The following is a 14,328-nucleotide window of genomic DNA, read 5'->3' as shown; positions in this document are numbered from 1 at the left end:
CAAATGTAACTGTCTGCTTCAGGTTTAAGCCACCTTCTAACTCATAGGGCGCAGGATCTTGGGTGGAATTGTACATCTGCTACTGCATGGTTTTTAAACCTGTCTCAGAACCAGCTGCTGTTAGCCACAGCTGGAGCTAGCTGGGTCTCAGCTCTGATCTAGTTCCTGACTTCAGTTCCTGTCACTGCTGAATCAGCCTTAGGGGCTGAATGAGAGGTGTCAGCAAGAAGAGACCAACAGCCTCTCCTTCCAAATTGTAACCCTCCCTTTGTGCCAAGAGAGGCAGGCTGGTTGGTAGCACAAAAGGGCTCCATAGACCCAGATGGTGATGTTGGGGCCCCTTGAAGGGGGGTGTCCATCTGGGCACCTATTTCAGAAAGTGCTGTTCAGGCACCCACAGCCAGAGCTCCTGGCAGCCACAAAACCGTGTCTGCAGGGGAAGGCCCGTTCAGTTCAGTTCAGTGCACTCCTGAGCAAAAAGCAGCAGCTCAATCTTCTCCTCCAAAGCAAGTTCACACCAGGAGCAGGTGATGAGTTTGACTCCAGCTTTATTTTAAGACACAAACATGCACCTGCTGTCCCCTCAGAACAGTGCTAACAACATTCTCTCCATTTAAAATTAAAAAAAAAAAATAAATAGTTACTAGGACTTAAACCCCTCGACCCGCCTGACCCACCCTCCCCAGTTTCCCAGCATCATTGCACACGAATTCTTCCTCCTAGCTAGACCTGGGAACAGCTGCTTCATAAAGCTCTAGGCCAGCATTTTAAAGTGTTGGTGCCTAGAAGTCAGGTCCCCTAACCTATATTAAGGCATGAAAACCAGTGGTGCAGCCTTCAAAAGGCACCAAGAATCTGCCCCTTCCCTGAGGGGATGGGAGTTCAGAGCCCTGCAGCTGGGAAAGTCAAGCACTTGTTTAGTCACCAAACTGCAGAGTAAGGCAGCCTAATGTTCAGGCCAGGTCCGCAAGTCTGAACACATTGGCATTAGTGATTAGCCCTTGGAATGATCCATCAGGGAAGGATCTCACTCCCTGGCTGAGGGATTTACTGCCAGGTACCAGATTGCTGGCTGCTGATACAGGGCTTTGCCACAGCCCAGGTGCTAACTCCACTTCCTGTCTCTTGCACTGCAGCTCCAAAGGTCTCATCAGCCTAGGTCCATCAGATCTTGGCACGGGAGTAGGGAGTGGGGAGGGGGGGTTTGTACATTTGGAAGAAGCAAACTTGCCCTTAAAAACATAACCCCCCCAACTTAAGGGTCAGCACTCCCAGGGCAGTACAGTTGCAGCTCTTCCCCTGCAGGCCCAGCTTTGTGCCAGAAGATGAGCAGAAATAAAGAGATCAGAGACTAGAGGCCAACATGTTAGCAACTGGGGGCAGCTTGGAAGAGTCCGGAGACAGTCCGTGCTAGTGAGGGTTCGTGCCACCTCTGCAAACTGCACCCATGGCAGGCTCAGAAAGGGGCCTCCCAGGACCCACGGGCAGCCATCATGGCGCGTTTCAGCTGCTCGTAGGTCACAAACATCACCACATTCCAGGATCCCAGCCGCAGGAACGAGGGCATGAACCTAGAGCCAGCAAGAGGGGAGAAGAATCACAGCTAGTTCCATGGGTTGAGACTGCTCAGATCTCTGCCTTTGGTTCCCTCCCCCACACGTGGGCACCCCCAGGAGGAGATAAGCTAGCGAGAGTGATGCTGATGTGCATTAAAGTGCTTCTTCTGCAGGGAACTGGACACCTGGATTTAGCCAGATCAGTCTCACCTACATGTGCAGTTCAGCTGCAGACAGACTAGAACACAGGGGGACAGGGCTCCATGGATCTTAGCATCGCAAACTGCAAATTGACAGCTAGCCTGAATCAGAGTCAATTCCCTCCTTATACTGCACCAGCAAGGAGGGCTCAGTTATTCCCTGTCACACCAGTGGCAGCCCTTTGCCTCCAGGTGTTCGTGACCCAACTTAGGCTCTGTGGAAGCATGCGAATAGGGCCGCTAGTGCTCCAGCAGCTGGGCTGGCTCTGCAGGGCTCACCCTGCTTCCTGCTGGTTTACTCCTTTATTAGGGAATCAGCAGAGCTGCCCCTGGACCAGGCTAGCACATCAGGGACAGATCCACAATCAGGAACTGCACTTGGTTCCTTTGAAAAACTACAACTGCCCCATCAACTCAACCCCGGCATCCAGATCCCCCTCTGAAGGGCTGGTCACTGCTGGAAATGGATCCGTCCTCTTCCCTTCCCCCTCCCAGTGCTCCTGTGGGTATCAGTTCAGCCCTGATGTGCTAGCCTGGGCACTCCCCCCACACACTTGAAGCCACAGGCTTCAGATCCTCCAAGCAGAACCATTCTGTAGCCCAAAGTTTTAAAATCCTTCCCCCCCTGCCCCCACTTGCAGCTTCCCTAGCCTGGGGTATTTTCATGTGCTGACTCAGTACAGAGCTTTGCCATGCACAGATCAGCTGCTGGGCTCCACCTCAGACGTGGTTGCATTTCAGTGGCAGGTGCAGGGATGCTGGTATGCCCAACACAGCCCTATGTGAGCTGAGTGGCATAGAGTGCCTATTGCTTGGATTCTCTACTCACCCCTTGTAGAAAGCCATGGGCCCCTCCTGCCTCAGCATGGTGAGGGCACAGCTGACGGCACTTCCATAGTGGCCGGGGGCAGAGTTCATGTATCTGGTCTTCACTACATCGACGGGGGAAGCAATGAGTGTGGTGCAGAAGCCAGCCCCGAAGGCAGAAGTGAAGTGACACGGGAGGTTATCTGCCAGACAGGAGAGGGGATGGGTGCCTGAGCATGCATGTCAGTAACCTAGCCCACAGCTGCTCCAGGGCTAATCTAGCCCCACTTGTCCCCTAGTGAGCTCTGGCAACATGCGGCCAGCAGCACACCCTGGGATTTATGTTTTGCAGGGGAGAACCCTGACCCCTTCCATCCTGGCACAGGCCCGCAGGACTTTCTGGGAGCCTGTCCAGGAGGCAGGCAGCCCTGCATGTCAGCTCTATGGGATCTCCCAGCAGGCTGTCACACAGTCCAGGCTAGGTCAATGGATCTGCTGCTACCTAGATCCACCTGCCATTGCCCTACACAACAGCCAAGGACTGGCCCCACCAGCTCCTTGTGGCCTGGGAATATTTCTCACTTCACCCTCAGAGCCAGCAGCAGTCCCTTTATTCTGGCTGTGCAGGGGAGAATAAGCTAGGCACCTCTTCCAGCCAATGCAATAGGAGATGGGTGGGTCATTCCATCTGCGCAATATTTACAGTGCCTGAGTAAAGCTGACTGATCTTCCAGCCATTGCTCAGTGCAGGCAGGAACGCGCTAGCAGATGTTACTCTGGCATGACTTCCCATCTCTCACTCAGGACTGTTGCAATCTCACTGTTTAGGAGTCACGTTCTCAGTCAGAACTGGGTCTGTATGTATCTAGTCCTGGATGGCCTTTAGCCCTCACTGCCTGGTGAAGTCTGAACTGAAAGCACTCAGCCATCAGACACAAGATCAGCATCCTGCACTGGCAAGACAGTTAATGGACCCTGCTGAAGCAGGCCTGACACCCACCGGTCATGAGGTTGTATTTGAGCAGCATGTCCTTGATCAGGTCATAGGTCACCAATTCCGTGCAATTCACAATTGCGTTACGGGCCACGTTGGGGGATGTTCCTGTAGAACAAGGAAAAGAGTGGTCAGCAAAACTGACGCTCTGAGTACGTCTACATTGTGTAAGCTCATGGCAGCAAGACTCAGAGCCCAGGCCACCTGACTCAGGCAACAGGCCTAAAAACAGCCATATAAATGCTTCTAGGGTGACCAGACAGCAAATGTGAAAAATTGGGATTGGGGAGGGGGTAATAGGAACCTATATAAGAAAAAGACCCAAAAATCAGGACATCTGGTCACCCTAAGTGCTCCCGCTCAAGCTCTGAAACCCAACAGGAACGTCTACACTGCTATTTTTAGCCCCATAGCACAAGCCCCACTCAGTTGACCCAGGCTCCGAGATTTGCTGCTGCAGGGTTTTTGGGTAGTGTAGCTGAACCAGGTGTTGGTTTAGAACCAGCCCCTCCCACACAGGGTTCTGGAACCACACAAACCTTTCCACAGCCCTTTGAGTCCCTCCTCCCTGGCAATGGTCTTATAAGCATCCATAGTCCCCTGGTATCGCCTGCCACCCTCCACTCGGGCCTGGGCCTGAAACCTCACTTTCACCACGTCCGTTGGCTGGGCAACAGCCACAGCCATCGCTCCTGTGGTACATCCAGCCAGGAGTCGGCTACCGATGCCAGCACCTAGCAAAGAGCAGGGATGAGAGTGAGAGGCCAGAAAGGAAAGTTAAGGTTAAGTCAAGTTAACCCAGGGGAACCACTGACTCTACAGGGTTTTAGCTTCTATCCTGGGTCCTCAAATAGCCCCCAGTCAGCGCTCTGTATCTGAGCCCCCCAGGAGTGGAGCCCCTCTCCCACTGGGTACTGTTATCCCCATTAACCGAAAAACAACAGCAGAGGCAGGGTTAAGTGACTCACCCCAATGCCACAGAGAGCAACTCGCAAACCTCCTACTTCCCTGGGCCTTACCCACAAAGCCACCCTTCCCCTCAGGATGTTAGGTCCACACCAAACCCTCATGTAGCGACCGCTGCCACCATGAGCAGCTGTGTGCACAGCTGAGCCTCTCCACGGCTCCATTATGGGCTGTCTAGAACAGTGCCTGTAAATACACAGGCCTCTCTCGGGACCTCCCAGCAGGTCCCAACTGCCACCTGACCCCAACAGAAACCAATTTCAGCACAGCTAAACCCACTGCAATGGATGCACAGGAGACCCTCCAGGGCACATCACTGGGACTGAACCCACAACCTCTGGATAGAAGAGCATGAGCCTTTATTGCTTGAGCAAGGGGACTTGGTCCATTAGCTATAGTGGCTGCGAACCTTTACCCACTCCAGCCACCAGAGGGAGACAAAGGCCCACACCAAGCTATAGGAGGCTAACGGGTACTCACGCTCCGATCCCCTGGTGTAGAACTGCTTCACGGAGTCGTACAGCCCGATACGGACCGACGCAAAGCTCATCTGACGCTGGAGCCCAGCCACCAGGCCGTTGTACAGGCTCGTGGGACCTTCTGTCTTCACCATGGTGGCAATGGTGCCAAAGACACCTTTGTACTGAGCAGCTGTGGTGTTAGCTGCTGACTTGGTCTCTCCTTGGATCTGTACAGGAAAGAATGGGATGAAGAGGCTTTACAGTGATTTGGGGCCCTGGCCCAACTCACTACCCCAGCCCAGGAGCATCCAGATTCCCATCCTGGAGACCGGGAGCTTTTCTGCACCTTCGGGTCCTTCATTGTTAAAACATAAATTGCAAACAAACAAAGAGCTGTGAGTTGGGGGGCACCAGCTGCCTAATGCACACCAGACAGTAGCACAAGCTTAGAGCCAGAACAGGCCATGTCTGGCACCTGGGGTCTGGGCTGATTTCCAGTGCCCCATACAAAGGGGCAGAGGGTTAAATTTAAATGAGCTCTGAAGAGTCTGGGGGACCAACTGCCCACCTGGCCCCATTGAAAGTAACAACCCCCACTGCTGGCCTTAAACTATGAATGAAGCCCCATCAGAGCCCCACTGACCCAAGCCAGGTTTGCACAAAGAGCCCAACCCAATTCATGTCCATAGAAGTCCATGCAGCCCATCCCTCGGCGTCCAGCAAAGCTGGCTCAGGCTTTAGACACATCACAGCAGCTTCCATTTCCCCCCCTCCTCCAATCCAAGGGCCTTGTCTGGAAAGGCATGGCGCTCCCCCCACTCCCCAGTGGTGGCAGGGCTCGTGGGTGTGCTCAGTGCTCAACAAGAAGTGCTCAGCCCCTTGCAGGATCAGCCCCACTGCTGGAGGGCTCAATGTGCCCAGCTTAGCTATGCAATGGCTAGGGGATGGGGAGTGGACAGGATGAGCCTACACATTGTTAGAGGGGTACACACACCAAGGAGGGGGAGGTACAAAGGGGTGTAAGTAGGACCAATGGGAAGAAGGAAAATTCAGACAATCAGCAGAAGCCTGTATTCGACTGTGGCACTACTGCCCAAGGAAAGCAGTGGCAGCACCATTGGTTGGGCCCACTCTAGCACACTTACTGGAGTGGCCAGGGGCTGGCTGGGAACACACGTCGTTAGAGATTAAATACGAAGGCACGGCTGCCATTGCTTAGCAACGTGCAGTGACAGCAGCTGAAGCCACATCAGCCATGAGGCGGCGGAGCTCAGCATGGGCCCCCAAGCCCCCTCTGCACATGGCTGCAGAAGTTCTCACCTGCAGCCTGACTTTCGCTGTGTCCAGCGGGAAGGTGATCAGATCTGCGATGCATGCAGCTGTCCCAGCCCCTAGGAACTTCACCGTGGCTGTCGGAGGGACATCGGTGGGCTTGAATCCGACCATTCTACAAGCTTCTGAGCAGCTCTGGAGAAGCCAAGTGATGCAAGAGGAGCAGAAAGGAGGCGAGTTGCGTTCTGATGTAGAGAAGGGCAAGACAAACGGACTCTGCCCCAGTCTAGATGAGACAGAAACAGGAGTGGAAAATAGCGCTTTAAAATCTGGGTCATGCTTTCTATACTGCTTCTGCCAAGGATCACCACACATATTAAGCAACGTGAGACCCCTGGCATCTGGTTCTCTCACCACAGATACAAGTGACTTCCATGTATTCCAAGAGGAGATGCTTCTATCCCATGGCAGGAGATGCAGGCAGAGGGCTTTTGCCATTTGTAACACATTTTTCAGATGGGCAAATGGCATCAGAATCAACAGCAGAGCGGAGACTGACAGAGACAGGAAACCTGGCTGCATATTCCCTGCTCTAATCACTAGACCACACTGCCTTCTTGATTTGGCTTCCATGCTAAACTTGGAATAAAAACATGTATATATCTGCCACAGAGAGGAGTTAAGGCATTGCTGCTTACAGAGGCGGCTCCAGGCCCCAGCACGCCAAGCGCGTGCTTGGGGCGGCAAGCTGCAGGGGGCGCTCTGCCGGCGCCGCGAGGGCGGCAGGCAGGCTTCCCTTGGTGGCGTGCCTGCGGAGGGTCTACTGGTCCCGCGGCTTCGGTGGACCTCCCGCAGGCACACCGCCAAAGGCAGCCTGCTTGGGGCGGCAAAAACCCTAGAGCTGTCCTTGGCTGCTTAACTAGATTACTAGCCTGCTAGCTAAATTTAATCTATCCCGTGTGCATTTACCGCCTCTAGGGCCTCTGGCCCACACTGAATACTGTTCCTTAGAGTGTAGGGTAATGGGCTGAAATGGCCAGTACTCAGCATTGGTAGGTTTGTGTTTATTATCTGGGCCATGCAAGACCTGCCCTAAACTATCCATTTCCTCGCTCTTGAGAGCAGGAGTTTTGCAAATGCTGCAAATAGGGAAGTTGTCACTAAGCAACCATCATGTGTTGTTTTTTTTAAAAAACACACAAAACAGTTCTGGGGCATTGAAGAGGATTAGCTGGCGATTTCATCGCTAACCCAACCCCTACTCTGGGTCTGTCTGCTCAGGCGTTCATTCAGCAGTAATGACATTTTTATTTTTAGTTCCTTAAAACAGGAGGAGAGTTCTTCCCAGTTTGTTTTTAGGAGACCATTGGATGCCAGACTGAGGTGCACAGTCTCAGTGCAAAGACAGGGCGGAGGAGGCAGGTGTGCTTGTAGGGCGGCTTTCAGGATCCAGGGTAACTCCCACACAGATAGCTGGGGATGAAGGCGATTTGTTTCGCCAGTTGTGGCTAACATTTCCCCATACAACAACATCACTAACCACCCCCAGCTAGAGTCTAGAGGCTTGTTTTGTTCAGCTGAAAGACTGTTGTCCTTGTGACTGATGGGGGTAGATACATCATGCATCAGCCGAGCATGGAGCTCAGATCTGACTGGGTGCACCTATTGCTAGGCTGTGACCAGCAGAGAAACCTGGCTGCCATTGTCCAAGATGTGCCTGCCCCGTGGTGGTTAGACAGCTTTAAACACACAGCCCTTCCCTCATGGGAAAGCAACCAATACAAGGGATCAAAACTCCACAGCTTGACTTCGCACAGATTAAAGTCATTTAAAAAGTACAGCTACAGAACGAGCCTGGAAACTTCAGAGCGGTGTAGGGAGAACTCCCACAAAACAAGCACACACCAATGCGAGCCTTCATACTATCCAGGAGCACCAAACACATTCAGAGAGAAACTGGATTAACTGTGACCAGGGTAGACCTGCTCCCCCACAGGGATCTGGTGGAGAAAGAAGCCCTAGTCCATGATGGAGGGATCACATCTTTCAAGGTTTGACTGCAGGGAGTCTGCTCGCAAAGCAGCCTGCTACAAGAGGAGGTGGTAGAAGATTCCTGTCCATCAAGGGAAGGATGATCTTGTGGTTAAAGTGGTTAGGACTAGAAATCTCAGTCTGGGTGCTATTCTCAGTTCTGCCAGAATAGTCACTAAGGATGAGTCTGCACTACAGCTGGTGCAGTGCTCAAGGGCAGCACAATGCTACTCGACCTAGCGCATTAAAAATAGCCTGGCCCCATCCGACGCTGACCACCCACATTCAAACCTGCCCAACCTACTACCCCTCACTGCTATTTTTAGCACGCTGACACCAGTGAAGCTAGCACCTGTGCTGGGCAGCAGGCTTGCAGCTGCAGTGTAGACACACCCCTAGCCTCCCTGCAGATGGGGAAAACAACGTACCCAACTGGAACGACCTCTCATGGGTGCTGTAAAGAACAGTTCAGTCTAAAGTGCCCCTAAACAGGCATCAAAACAGATCCAGACTGAGGCACCTAGACAGAGCTATAGTATTTAGACTCAAATCTGAACATTGTGGCCTGTGAAGTGCTTTGAGATCCTTAGATGGAAAACGTTACAGGTTGTTAATCCCTCACAGGAACGTCAGGGCTATTGTCAGTTATCAGGTTTCTTGTATCTTCCTCCAGAGCACCTGGTACTGATCCATAAGCTAGTGTCTGGCTTCAGTAAGTGGACCCAATACTGACCCACCCTGCTATGGCAATTCTTGTGTCCCTGAAAGAAAACCCTCCAGTGTTGCATACACATATAGGCATTTCTAGCTGTAGGACTAGTCCAATACACACTGGCATCAGGATAACATCTGTATCTGAGTACAGTTTCTGCTGGCTGCATTTCCATGACCAATGCACTTCCTATCCCAGAACCAAGCTGCAGACTCTCTCCCCCCTAAACAGAAGCTGATGTAGATGGGACCAGTGGCTACCTAGCTGGGATACCAGTCACAGATCTAGGAATCCCCTATTACGGATAAAACCTGCCTTTATCTGAGCAGATAGCAGCAAACTGCGTTTCAATAGAGTGTCCAATTGGACTCCAGCAGAGCTGGGACATGATCATGCTAGCAGTTGGGTCCCAGAAGATCAAGCTGCCAGGTGACTCTTCCTGGCATGGCAGGAATTCTAGTGTTGTCTACCAGTGGCATTTTTCCAAACCCCTCAGCACTGGCCTCGCTCTGCTCCTGTGGGCGTGGAGCTAGGCCAACAGTGAGTGCTTTTTTAAAATCCATCACACCCACATCTGTAGTTTTATAAAACTTTCAAAAAGGTTCTAAGACAAGCCAATCCAGTGGAGAGAGCTGCAGTAGCAGCTGACTAATAGCCACCATGCTTGAGCACAATTGTAGCTAGGGTAGGACACCTCTGGTCCCAGTGTGGACAGGATCCGCAGTGGCCTTCACTAACATTTTCCTACGTGGGTAGTGTTCCACACTGTAACCACATCAAGGCTGGAGATGAGGCAACAGGAACTGAGAACTGTCACCCAGTCACCCTCCATGCAGCAGGGGTTTTCTTGCTGACATCTCTCTAAACGGGATAATTATCACCCTAAATAAGTAGAGAAGGGCACCAATTTGTTGCCTCCTGAAGTCACTCTAGAAAACAGGGCTGTTGGTCAAGATAGGATAGACCACATGGTCTGAGATCTTGCAGAAAGACCATTTCACAGCAGTAGAGACACATTTACAGCCCTCTAGTTGCTGGAGATTAGACTTTGGATTTATGGACTCCACATATTAAAGAGACTTCAAGTCACAGAAATATAGAACTAGAAGGGACCTTGAAGGGTCAGAGTCCAGTCCAGTCCCCTGTTTTCACAGCAGGACCAAGTACTGTCCCTCACAGATTGTTTTGCCTTCAATCCCTAAATGGCCCCCTCAAGGATTGAACTAACAACCCTAGGTTTAGCAAACCAATGCTCAAACCACTGAGCTATCCTTCCCCTCCCTGCAGTGTAAGGAATTGGAGACCACTAATGCCGCCCTCATGTTGTGATGGGCAACTGCAGTCAGACCAACCTCAAACCTGGTTAGTCTGCTCTTTGCAGAGTTAGTTTCAGCAGGTGATCTGTGAGTGGAAGTCTGTTTTAACAATCCCAGCAGAAAGACTAGACTTTTAACCAAGCACCACCTAGCATGGTGCTACTAACTTAGAATTAGGTTTTGCCCAATTTGTTTTATGAAATTAGTGCGCAGACTTCAGTCCCAGAAGCGAGAGTGCTACCAAATCTGTCAGATGCAGCCAAGCAGCATTACGGAAGACAGGATATTTAAGAGTTACCTTAGTCAAGTAATTCAGGCTGCTGTTTGATCAGGATTCTCTAAAGGTGTCCCGCTCGTCAAATTTGCTTAGTGCAACGACCACCTGATCCCCCAGATTTTCCATAGAAACAAGACACTTGATGATCATAATCCTTATCCTGTGGAGGGAGAGGAGAGCACACATTGCAGCAAAGTACATTTCACAGGGTTACAGGTTTAACTTTTGCAAGTATTCAAGGGACGCAAAAGTGGCATCTGAACAGCGGCCAATACGCAAAGGAAACGTAATCCAGCGTCACTCCGGAACCGCTGCGTATTGATGTGCCCGGAGACCCAGTTTGCATTTACGGCTCAATCAGAATCAGTCCCTGGGTCAGAACCGGCTGAGACCGGCCGGGCACTGCGGCTTTTTGAAAAGCAAGACAAAAGCAGGGAAGCCCCGGCCCGGCCCCGCACACGAGTCTGCTGCCCAGTGTGGATCCGGGATTGCGGAGTAACACCTGTGCCCGGGCATTTCCAGTGCAGGGCAAGTCACGCGCAGCCCCGGGCACACGCGGGGCGGCTCGCTGTCTGCCCCGGACCGCCCGCTCTGAGAGCGAGGCCCAGCCCAGCCCTTGGGGCGCGTTGGAGCCCCCCCCGCCCGGGCGCCCGGCCCCAGGCAGCGGCTGCAGCACCGCGGAGCGGCCGGGGCAGCGCCTGACAGGAGCGCGCGGCGGCTCAGCGAGGGAAGCCCCCGGGAGCAGCCGCCAGCCCCGCCCGGGCTCGGGGCTCCGGGGCGCAGGCAGCGAAGCGCTGCAGGGGCCGGAGCCCGCCCGGGGCAGGGACTGACCTGAGCCGGGGGAAGAGACGCGGCAGCGGCACCGATCGCAGGAGAAGGAGCCCGCGGGCCGCTGCCGCTTTATACAGCCCCGGGAGCCGGCGGGAGCCGCCCCGCCCCGCCCCCGTGGCAGGGGTGTGTGCGGGGGCAGCGGGGTGTGTGCGGGGGCAGCGGGGTGCCCAGCACCGGGCGGTGCGATTCCCCCACGTGCGCTGGCGGCGGCCGTCTGAGCCCGGCCCCACTTCCCCCCCCCACAGGGGAGGCTGCGGGAGCTGCTCCTGATAGTCAGCCTGGTCCCTGCCCTGCTCACCCCACTGCTCGCCCCGTTCCCTGCCCCTGTGTTACCCTCACCCCCCTGATCGCCCCATTCCCTGCCTGCCCTTCCCCCACTGATCACCCCATTCCCTGCCCGTTACCCTCACCCCACTGATCGCCCCATTCCTTGCCTGCCCTTCCCCCACTGCTCGCCCCATTCCCTGCCCCTGTGTTACCCTCACCCCACTGATCGCCCCATTCCCTGCCTGCCCTTCCCCCACTGCTCACCCCATTCCCTGCCCGTTACCCTCACCCCACTGATCACCCCATTCCCTGCCTGCCCTTCCCCCACTGATCACTTATTCCCTGCCCATTACCCTCACCCCACTGATCACCCCATTCCCTGCCCCTGTGTTACCCTCACCCCACTGATCGCCCCATTCCTTGCCTGCCCTTCCCCCACTGCTCGCCCCATTCCCTGCCCCTGTGTTACCCTCACCCCCCTGATCGCCCCATTCCCTGCCTGCCCTTCCCCCACTGCTCACCCCATTCCCTGCCCGTTACCCTCACCCCACTGATCACCCCATTCCCTGCCTGCCCTTCCCCCACTGATCACTTATTCCCTGCCCATTACCCTCACCCCACTGATCACCCCATTCCCTGCCCCTGTGTTACCCTCACCCCACTGATCACCCCATTCCCTGCCCCTGTGTTACCCTCACCCCACTGATCACCCCGTTCCCTGCCCCTGTGTTACCCTCACCCCACTGATCACCCCGTTCCCTGCCCCTATTACCCTCACCCCACTGATCACCCCGTTCCCTGCCCCTGTGTTACCCTCACCCCACTGATCACCCCATTCCCTGCCCCTGTTACCCTCACCCCACTGATCGCCCCGTTCCCTGCCTGCCCTTCCCCCACTGATCACCTATTCCCTGCCCCTGTGTTACCCTCACCCCACTGATCGCCCCATTCCCTGCCCGTTACCCTCACCTCACTGATCACCCCATTCCCTGCCTGCCCTTCCCCCACTGCTCGCCCCATTCCCTTCCCCTGTGTTACCCTCACCCCACTGATCACCCCATTCCCTGCCCGTTACCCTCACCCCACTGATCGCCCCATTCCCTGCCTGCCCTTCCCCCACTGCTCGCCCCATTCCCTGCCTGCCCTTCCCCCACTGCTCGCCCCATTCCCTGCCCCTATTACCCTCACCCCACTGCTCGCCCCATTCCCTGCCTGCCCTTCCCCCACTGATCACCCTATTCCCAGCCCCTGTTACCCTCACCCCACTGCTCGCCCCATTCCCTGCCTGCCCTTCCCCCACTGCTCGCCCCATTCCCTGCCTGCCCTTCCCCCACCACTCGCCCCATTCCCTGCCCCTGTGTTACCCGCACCCCACTGATCACCTCATTCCCTGCCTGCCCTTCCCCCACTCAGGGCTGGTGCAAGGAAGTTTCGCGCCCTAGGTGAAACTTCCACCTTGCGCCCCGCCCCAGCCCTGCAGCAGCTCCCCGCCCCCCCCCGCCCTGAAGTGTGCCGCCCGTCCCCGTGGCAGCTCCCCACCCCCTGGCCTGAGGAGCCCTGCGGTACCTCCCCACCCCAGCTCACCTCTGCTCCGTGTCCCCTCCAAGCAGGACTGCGCAGTGGAACCCCTGGGCTGGCGGCTGCCGGCAGCGGCGTGCTGACTCAGGGGAGCTCCCTGGGTTGCCAGCGGGGCGCCAGGGCAGCCCAGAGGATTCCGGGGGCCTGGGCTCTTCGGCAGCAGGGGGCCCCTTTGGCAGTAATTCGGCAGCAGGGGGCCCCCGCTTTGGCAGTAATTCGGCGGCGGGGGGCCCTTCCGCTCTGGGACCAGTCGCCGAAGTGCCCAGGAGACCCGCCACAGGGCCCCTCCACCGCCGAATTGCCGCTGAAGCGGGACCAGCTGCCGAAGTGCAGCCGGGTCTTCAGCGGTAATTCTGTGGTGGAGGGCCCCGCCGCGGGTCTCCGGAGCACTTCGGCGACTGGTCCCAGAGCGGAAGGGCCCCCCGCCGCCGAATTACTGCCGAAGACTGGGCTGCATGTCCACCTCGGAGTGGAAGGACCCCCCACCAGCGAGGACCGGGAGCAGAAGAAGCTCCAGGGGCCCGGGCCCCACGAGTGTTTTCCGGGGCTCCCGGAGCGAGTGAAGAACCCCGCTCCAGGGGCCTCAAAAAACTCTCATGGGGGCCCTTGGGGGCCTGGGGCAAATTGCCCCTCTTGTCCCCCTCTCTGGGCGGCCCTGCTGGCGCGCTGACCCAGAGGAAGCCCTGGGCTGTGGGCTGTCGCGGCGGCGCCCTGACCCAGGGAACCCCCTGGGCTGCCAGCTGCCGCGGTGGCGCGCTGACCCAGGGGACATCGTGGGCTGCCGCGGTGGCGTGCTGACCCAGGGGACATCGTGGGCTGCCGGCTGCCGTGGCGGCGCGCCGACCCAGAGGAAGCCCTGGGCTGCCGGCAACGGTGCGCTGACCTGGGGGACCCCCTGGGCTGCTGGCTGCCGTGGCGGCGCGCTGACCCAGGGGACATCGTGGGCTGCTCGCTGCCGCGGTGGCACGCCGACCCAGAGGAAGCCCTGGGCTGCCGGCAACGGCGCGCTGACCCGGGGGACCCCCTGGTCTGCCGGCTGCTGTGGCGGTGCCCTGACCCA

The 14,328-nt window shown here is 56.0% G+C and overlaps 1 protein-coding gene across 1 annotated transcript; it reads right to left on the bottom strand.

The window, feature by feature from the left end:
- Positions 1-531: 531 nt before the first annotated feature.
- On the bottom strand, positions 532-6,508 carry LOC115648822 (mitochondrial uncoupling protein 2). Its single transcript, XM_030556998.1, has 6 exons — positions 6,305-6,508; positions 5,004-5,211; positions 4,097-4,291; positions 3,564-3,665; positions 2,586-2,766; positions 532-1,571 (listed from the first exon to the last, which is right to left on the bottom strand). Exons 1-6 carry the CDS (start codon positions 6,428-6,430, stop codon positions 1,457-1,459), a joined length of 927 nt encoding a protein of 308 aa, XP_030412858.1. The 5' UTR covers positions 6,431-6,508; the 3' UTR covers positions 532-1,456.
- Positions 6,509-14,328: the final 7,820 nt, after the last annotated feature.

This window comes from Gopherus evgoodei, chromosome 1 (genome assembly GCF_007399415.2).
Source record: "Gopherus evgoodei ecotype Sinaloan lineage chromosome 1, rGopEvg1_v1.p, whole genome shotgun sequence".
Taxonomy (NCBI): Eukaryota; Metazoa; Chordata; order Testudines; family Testudinidae; genus Gopherus; species Gopherus evgoodei.
Note: the sequence above shows the minus strand (reverse complement) of the source record. Positions and strands in the feature narration are given on the sequence as shown.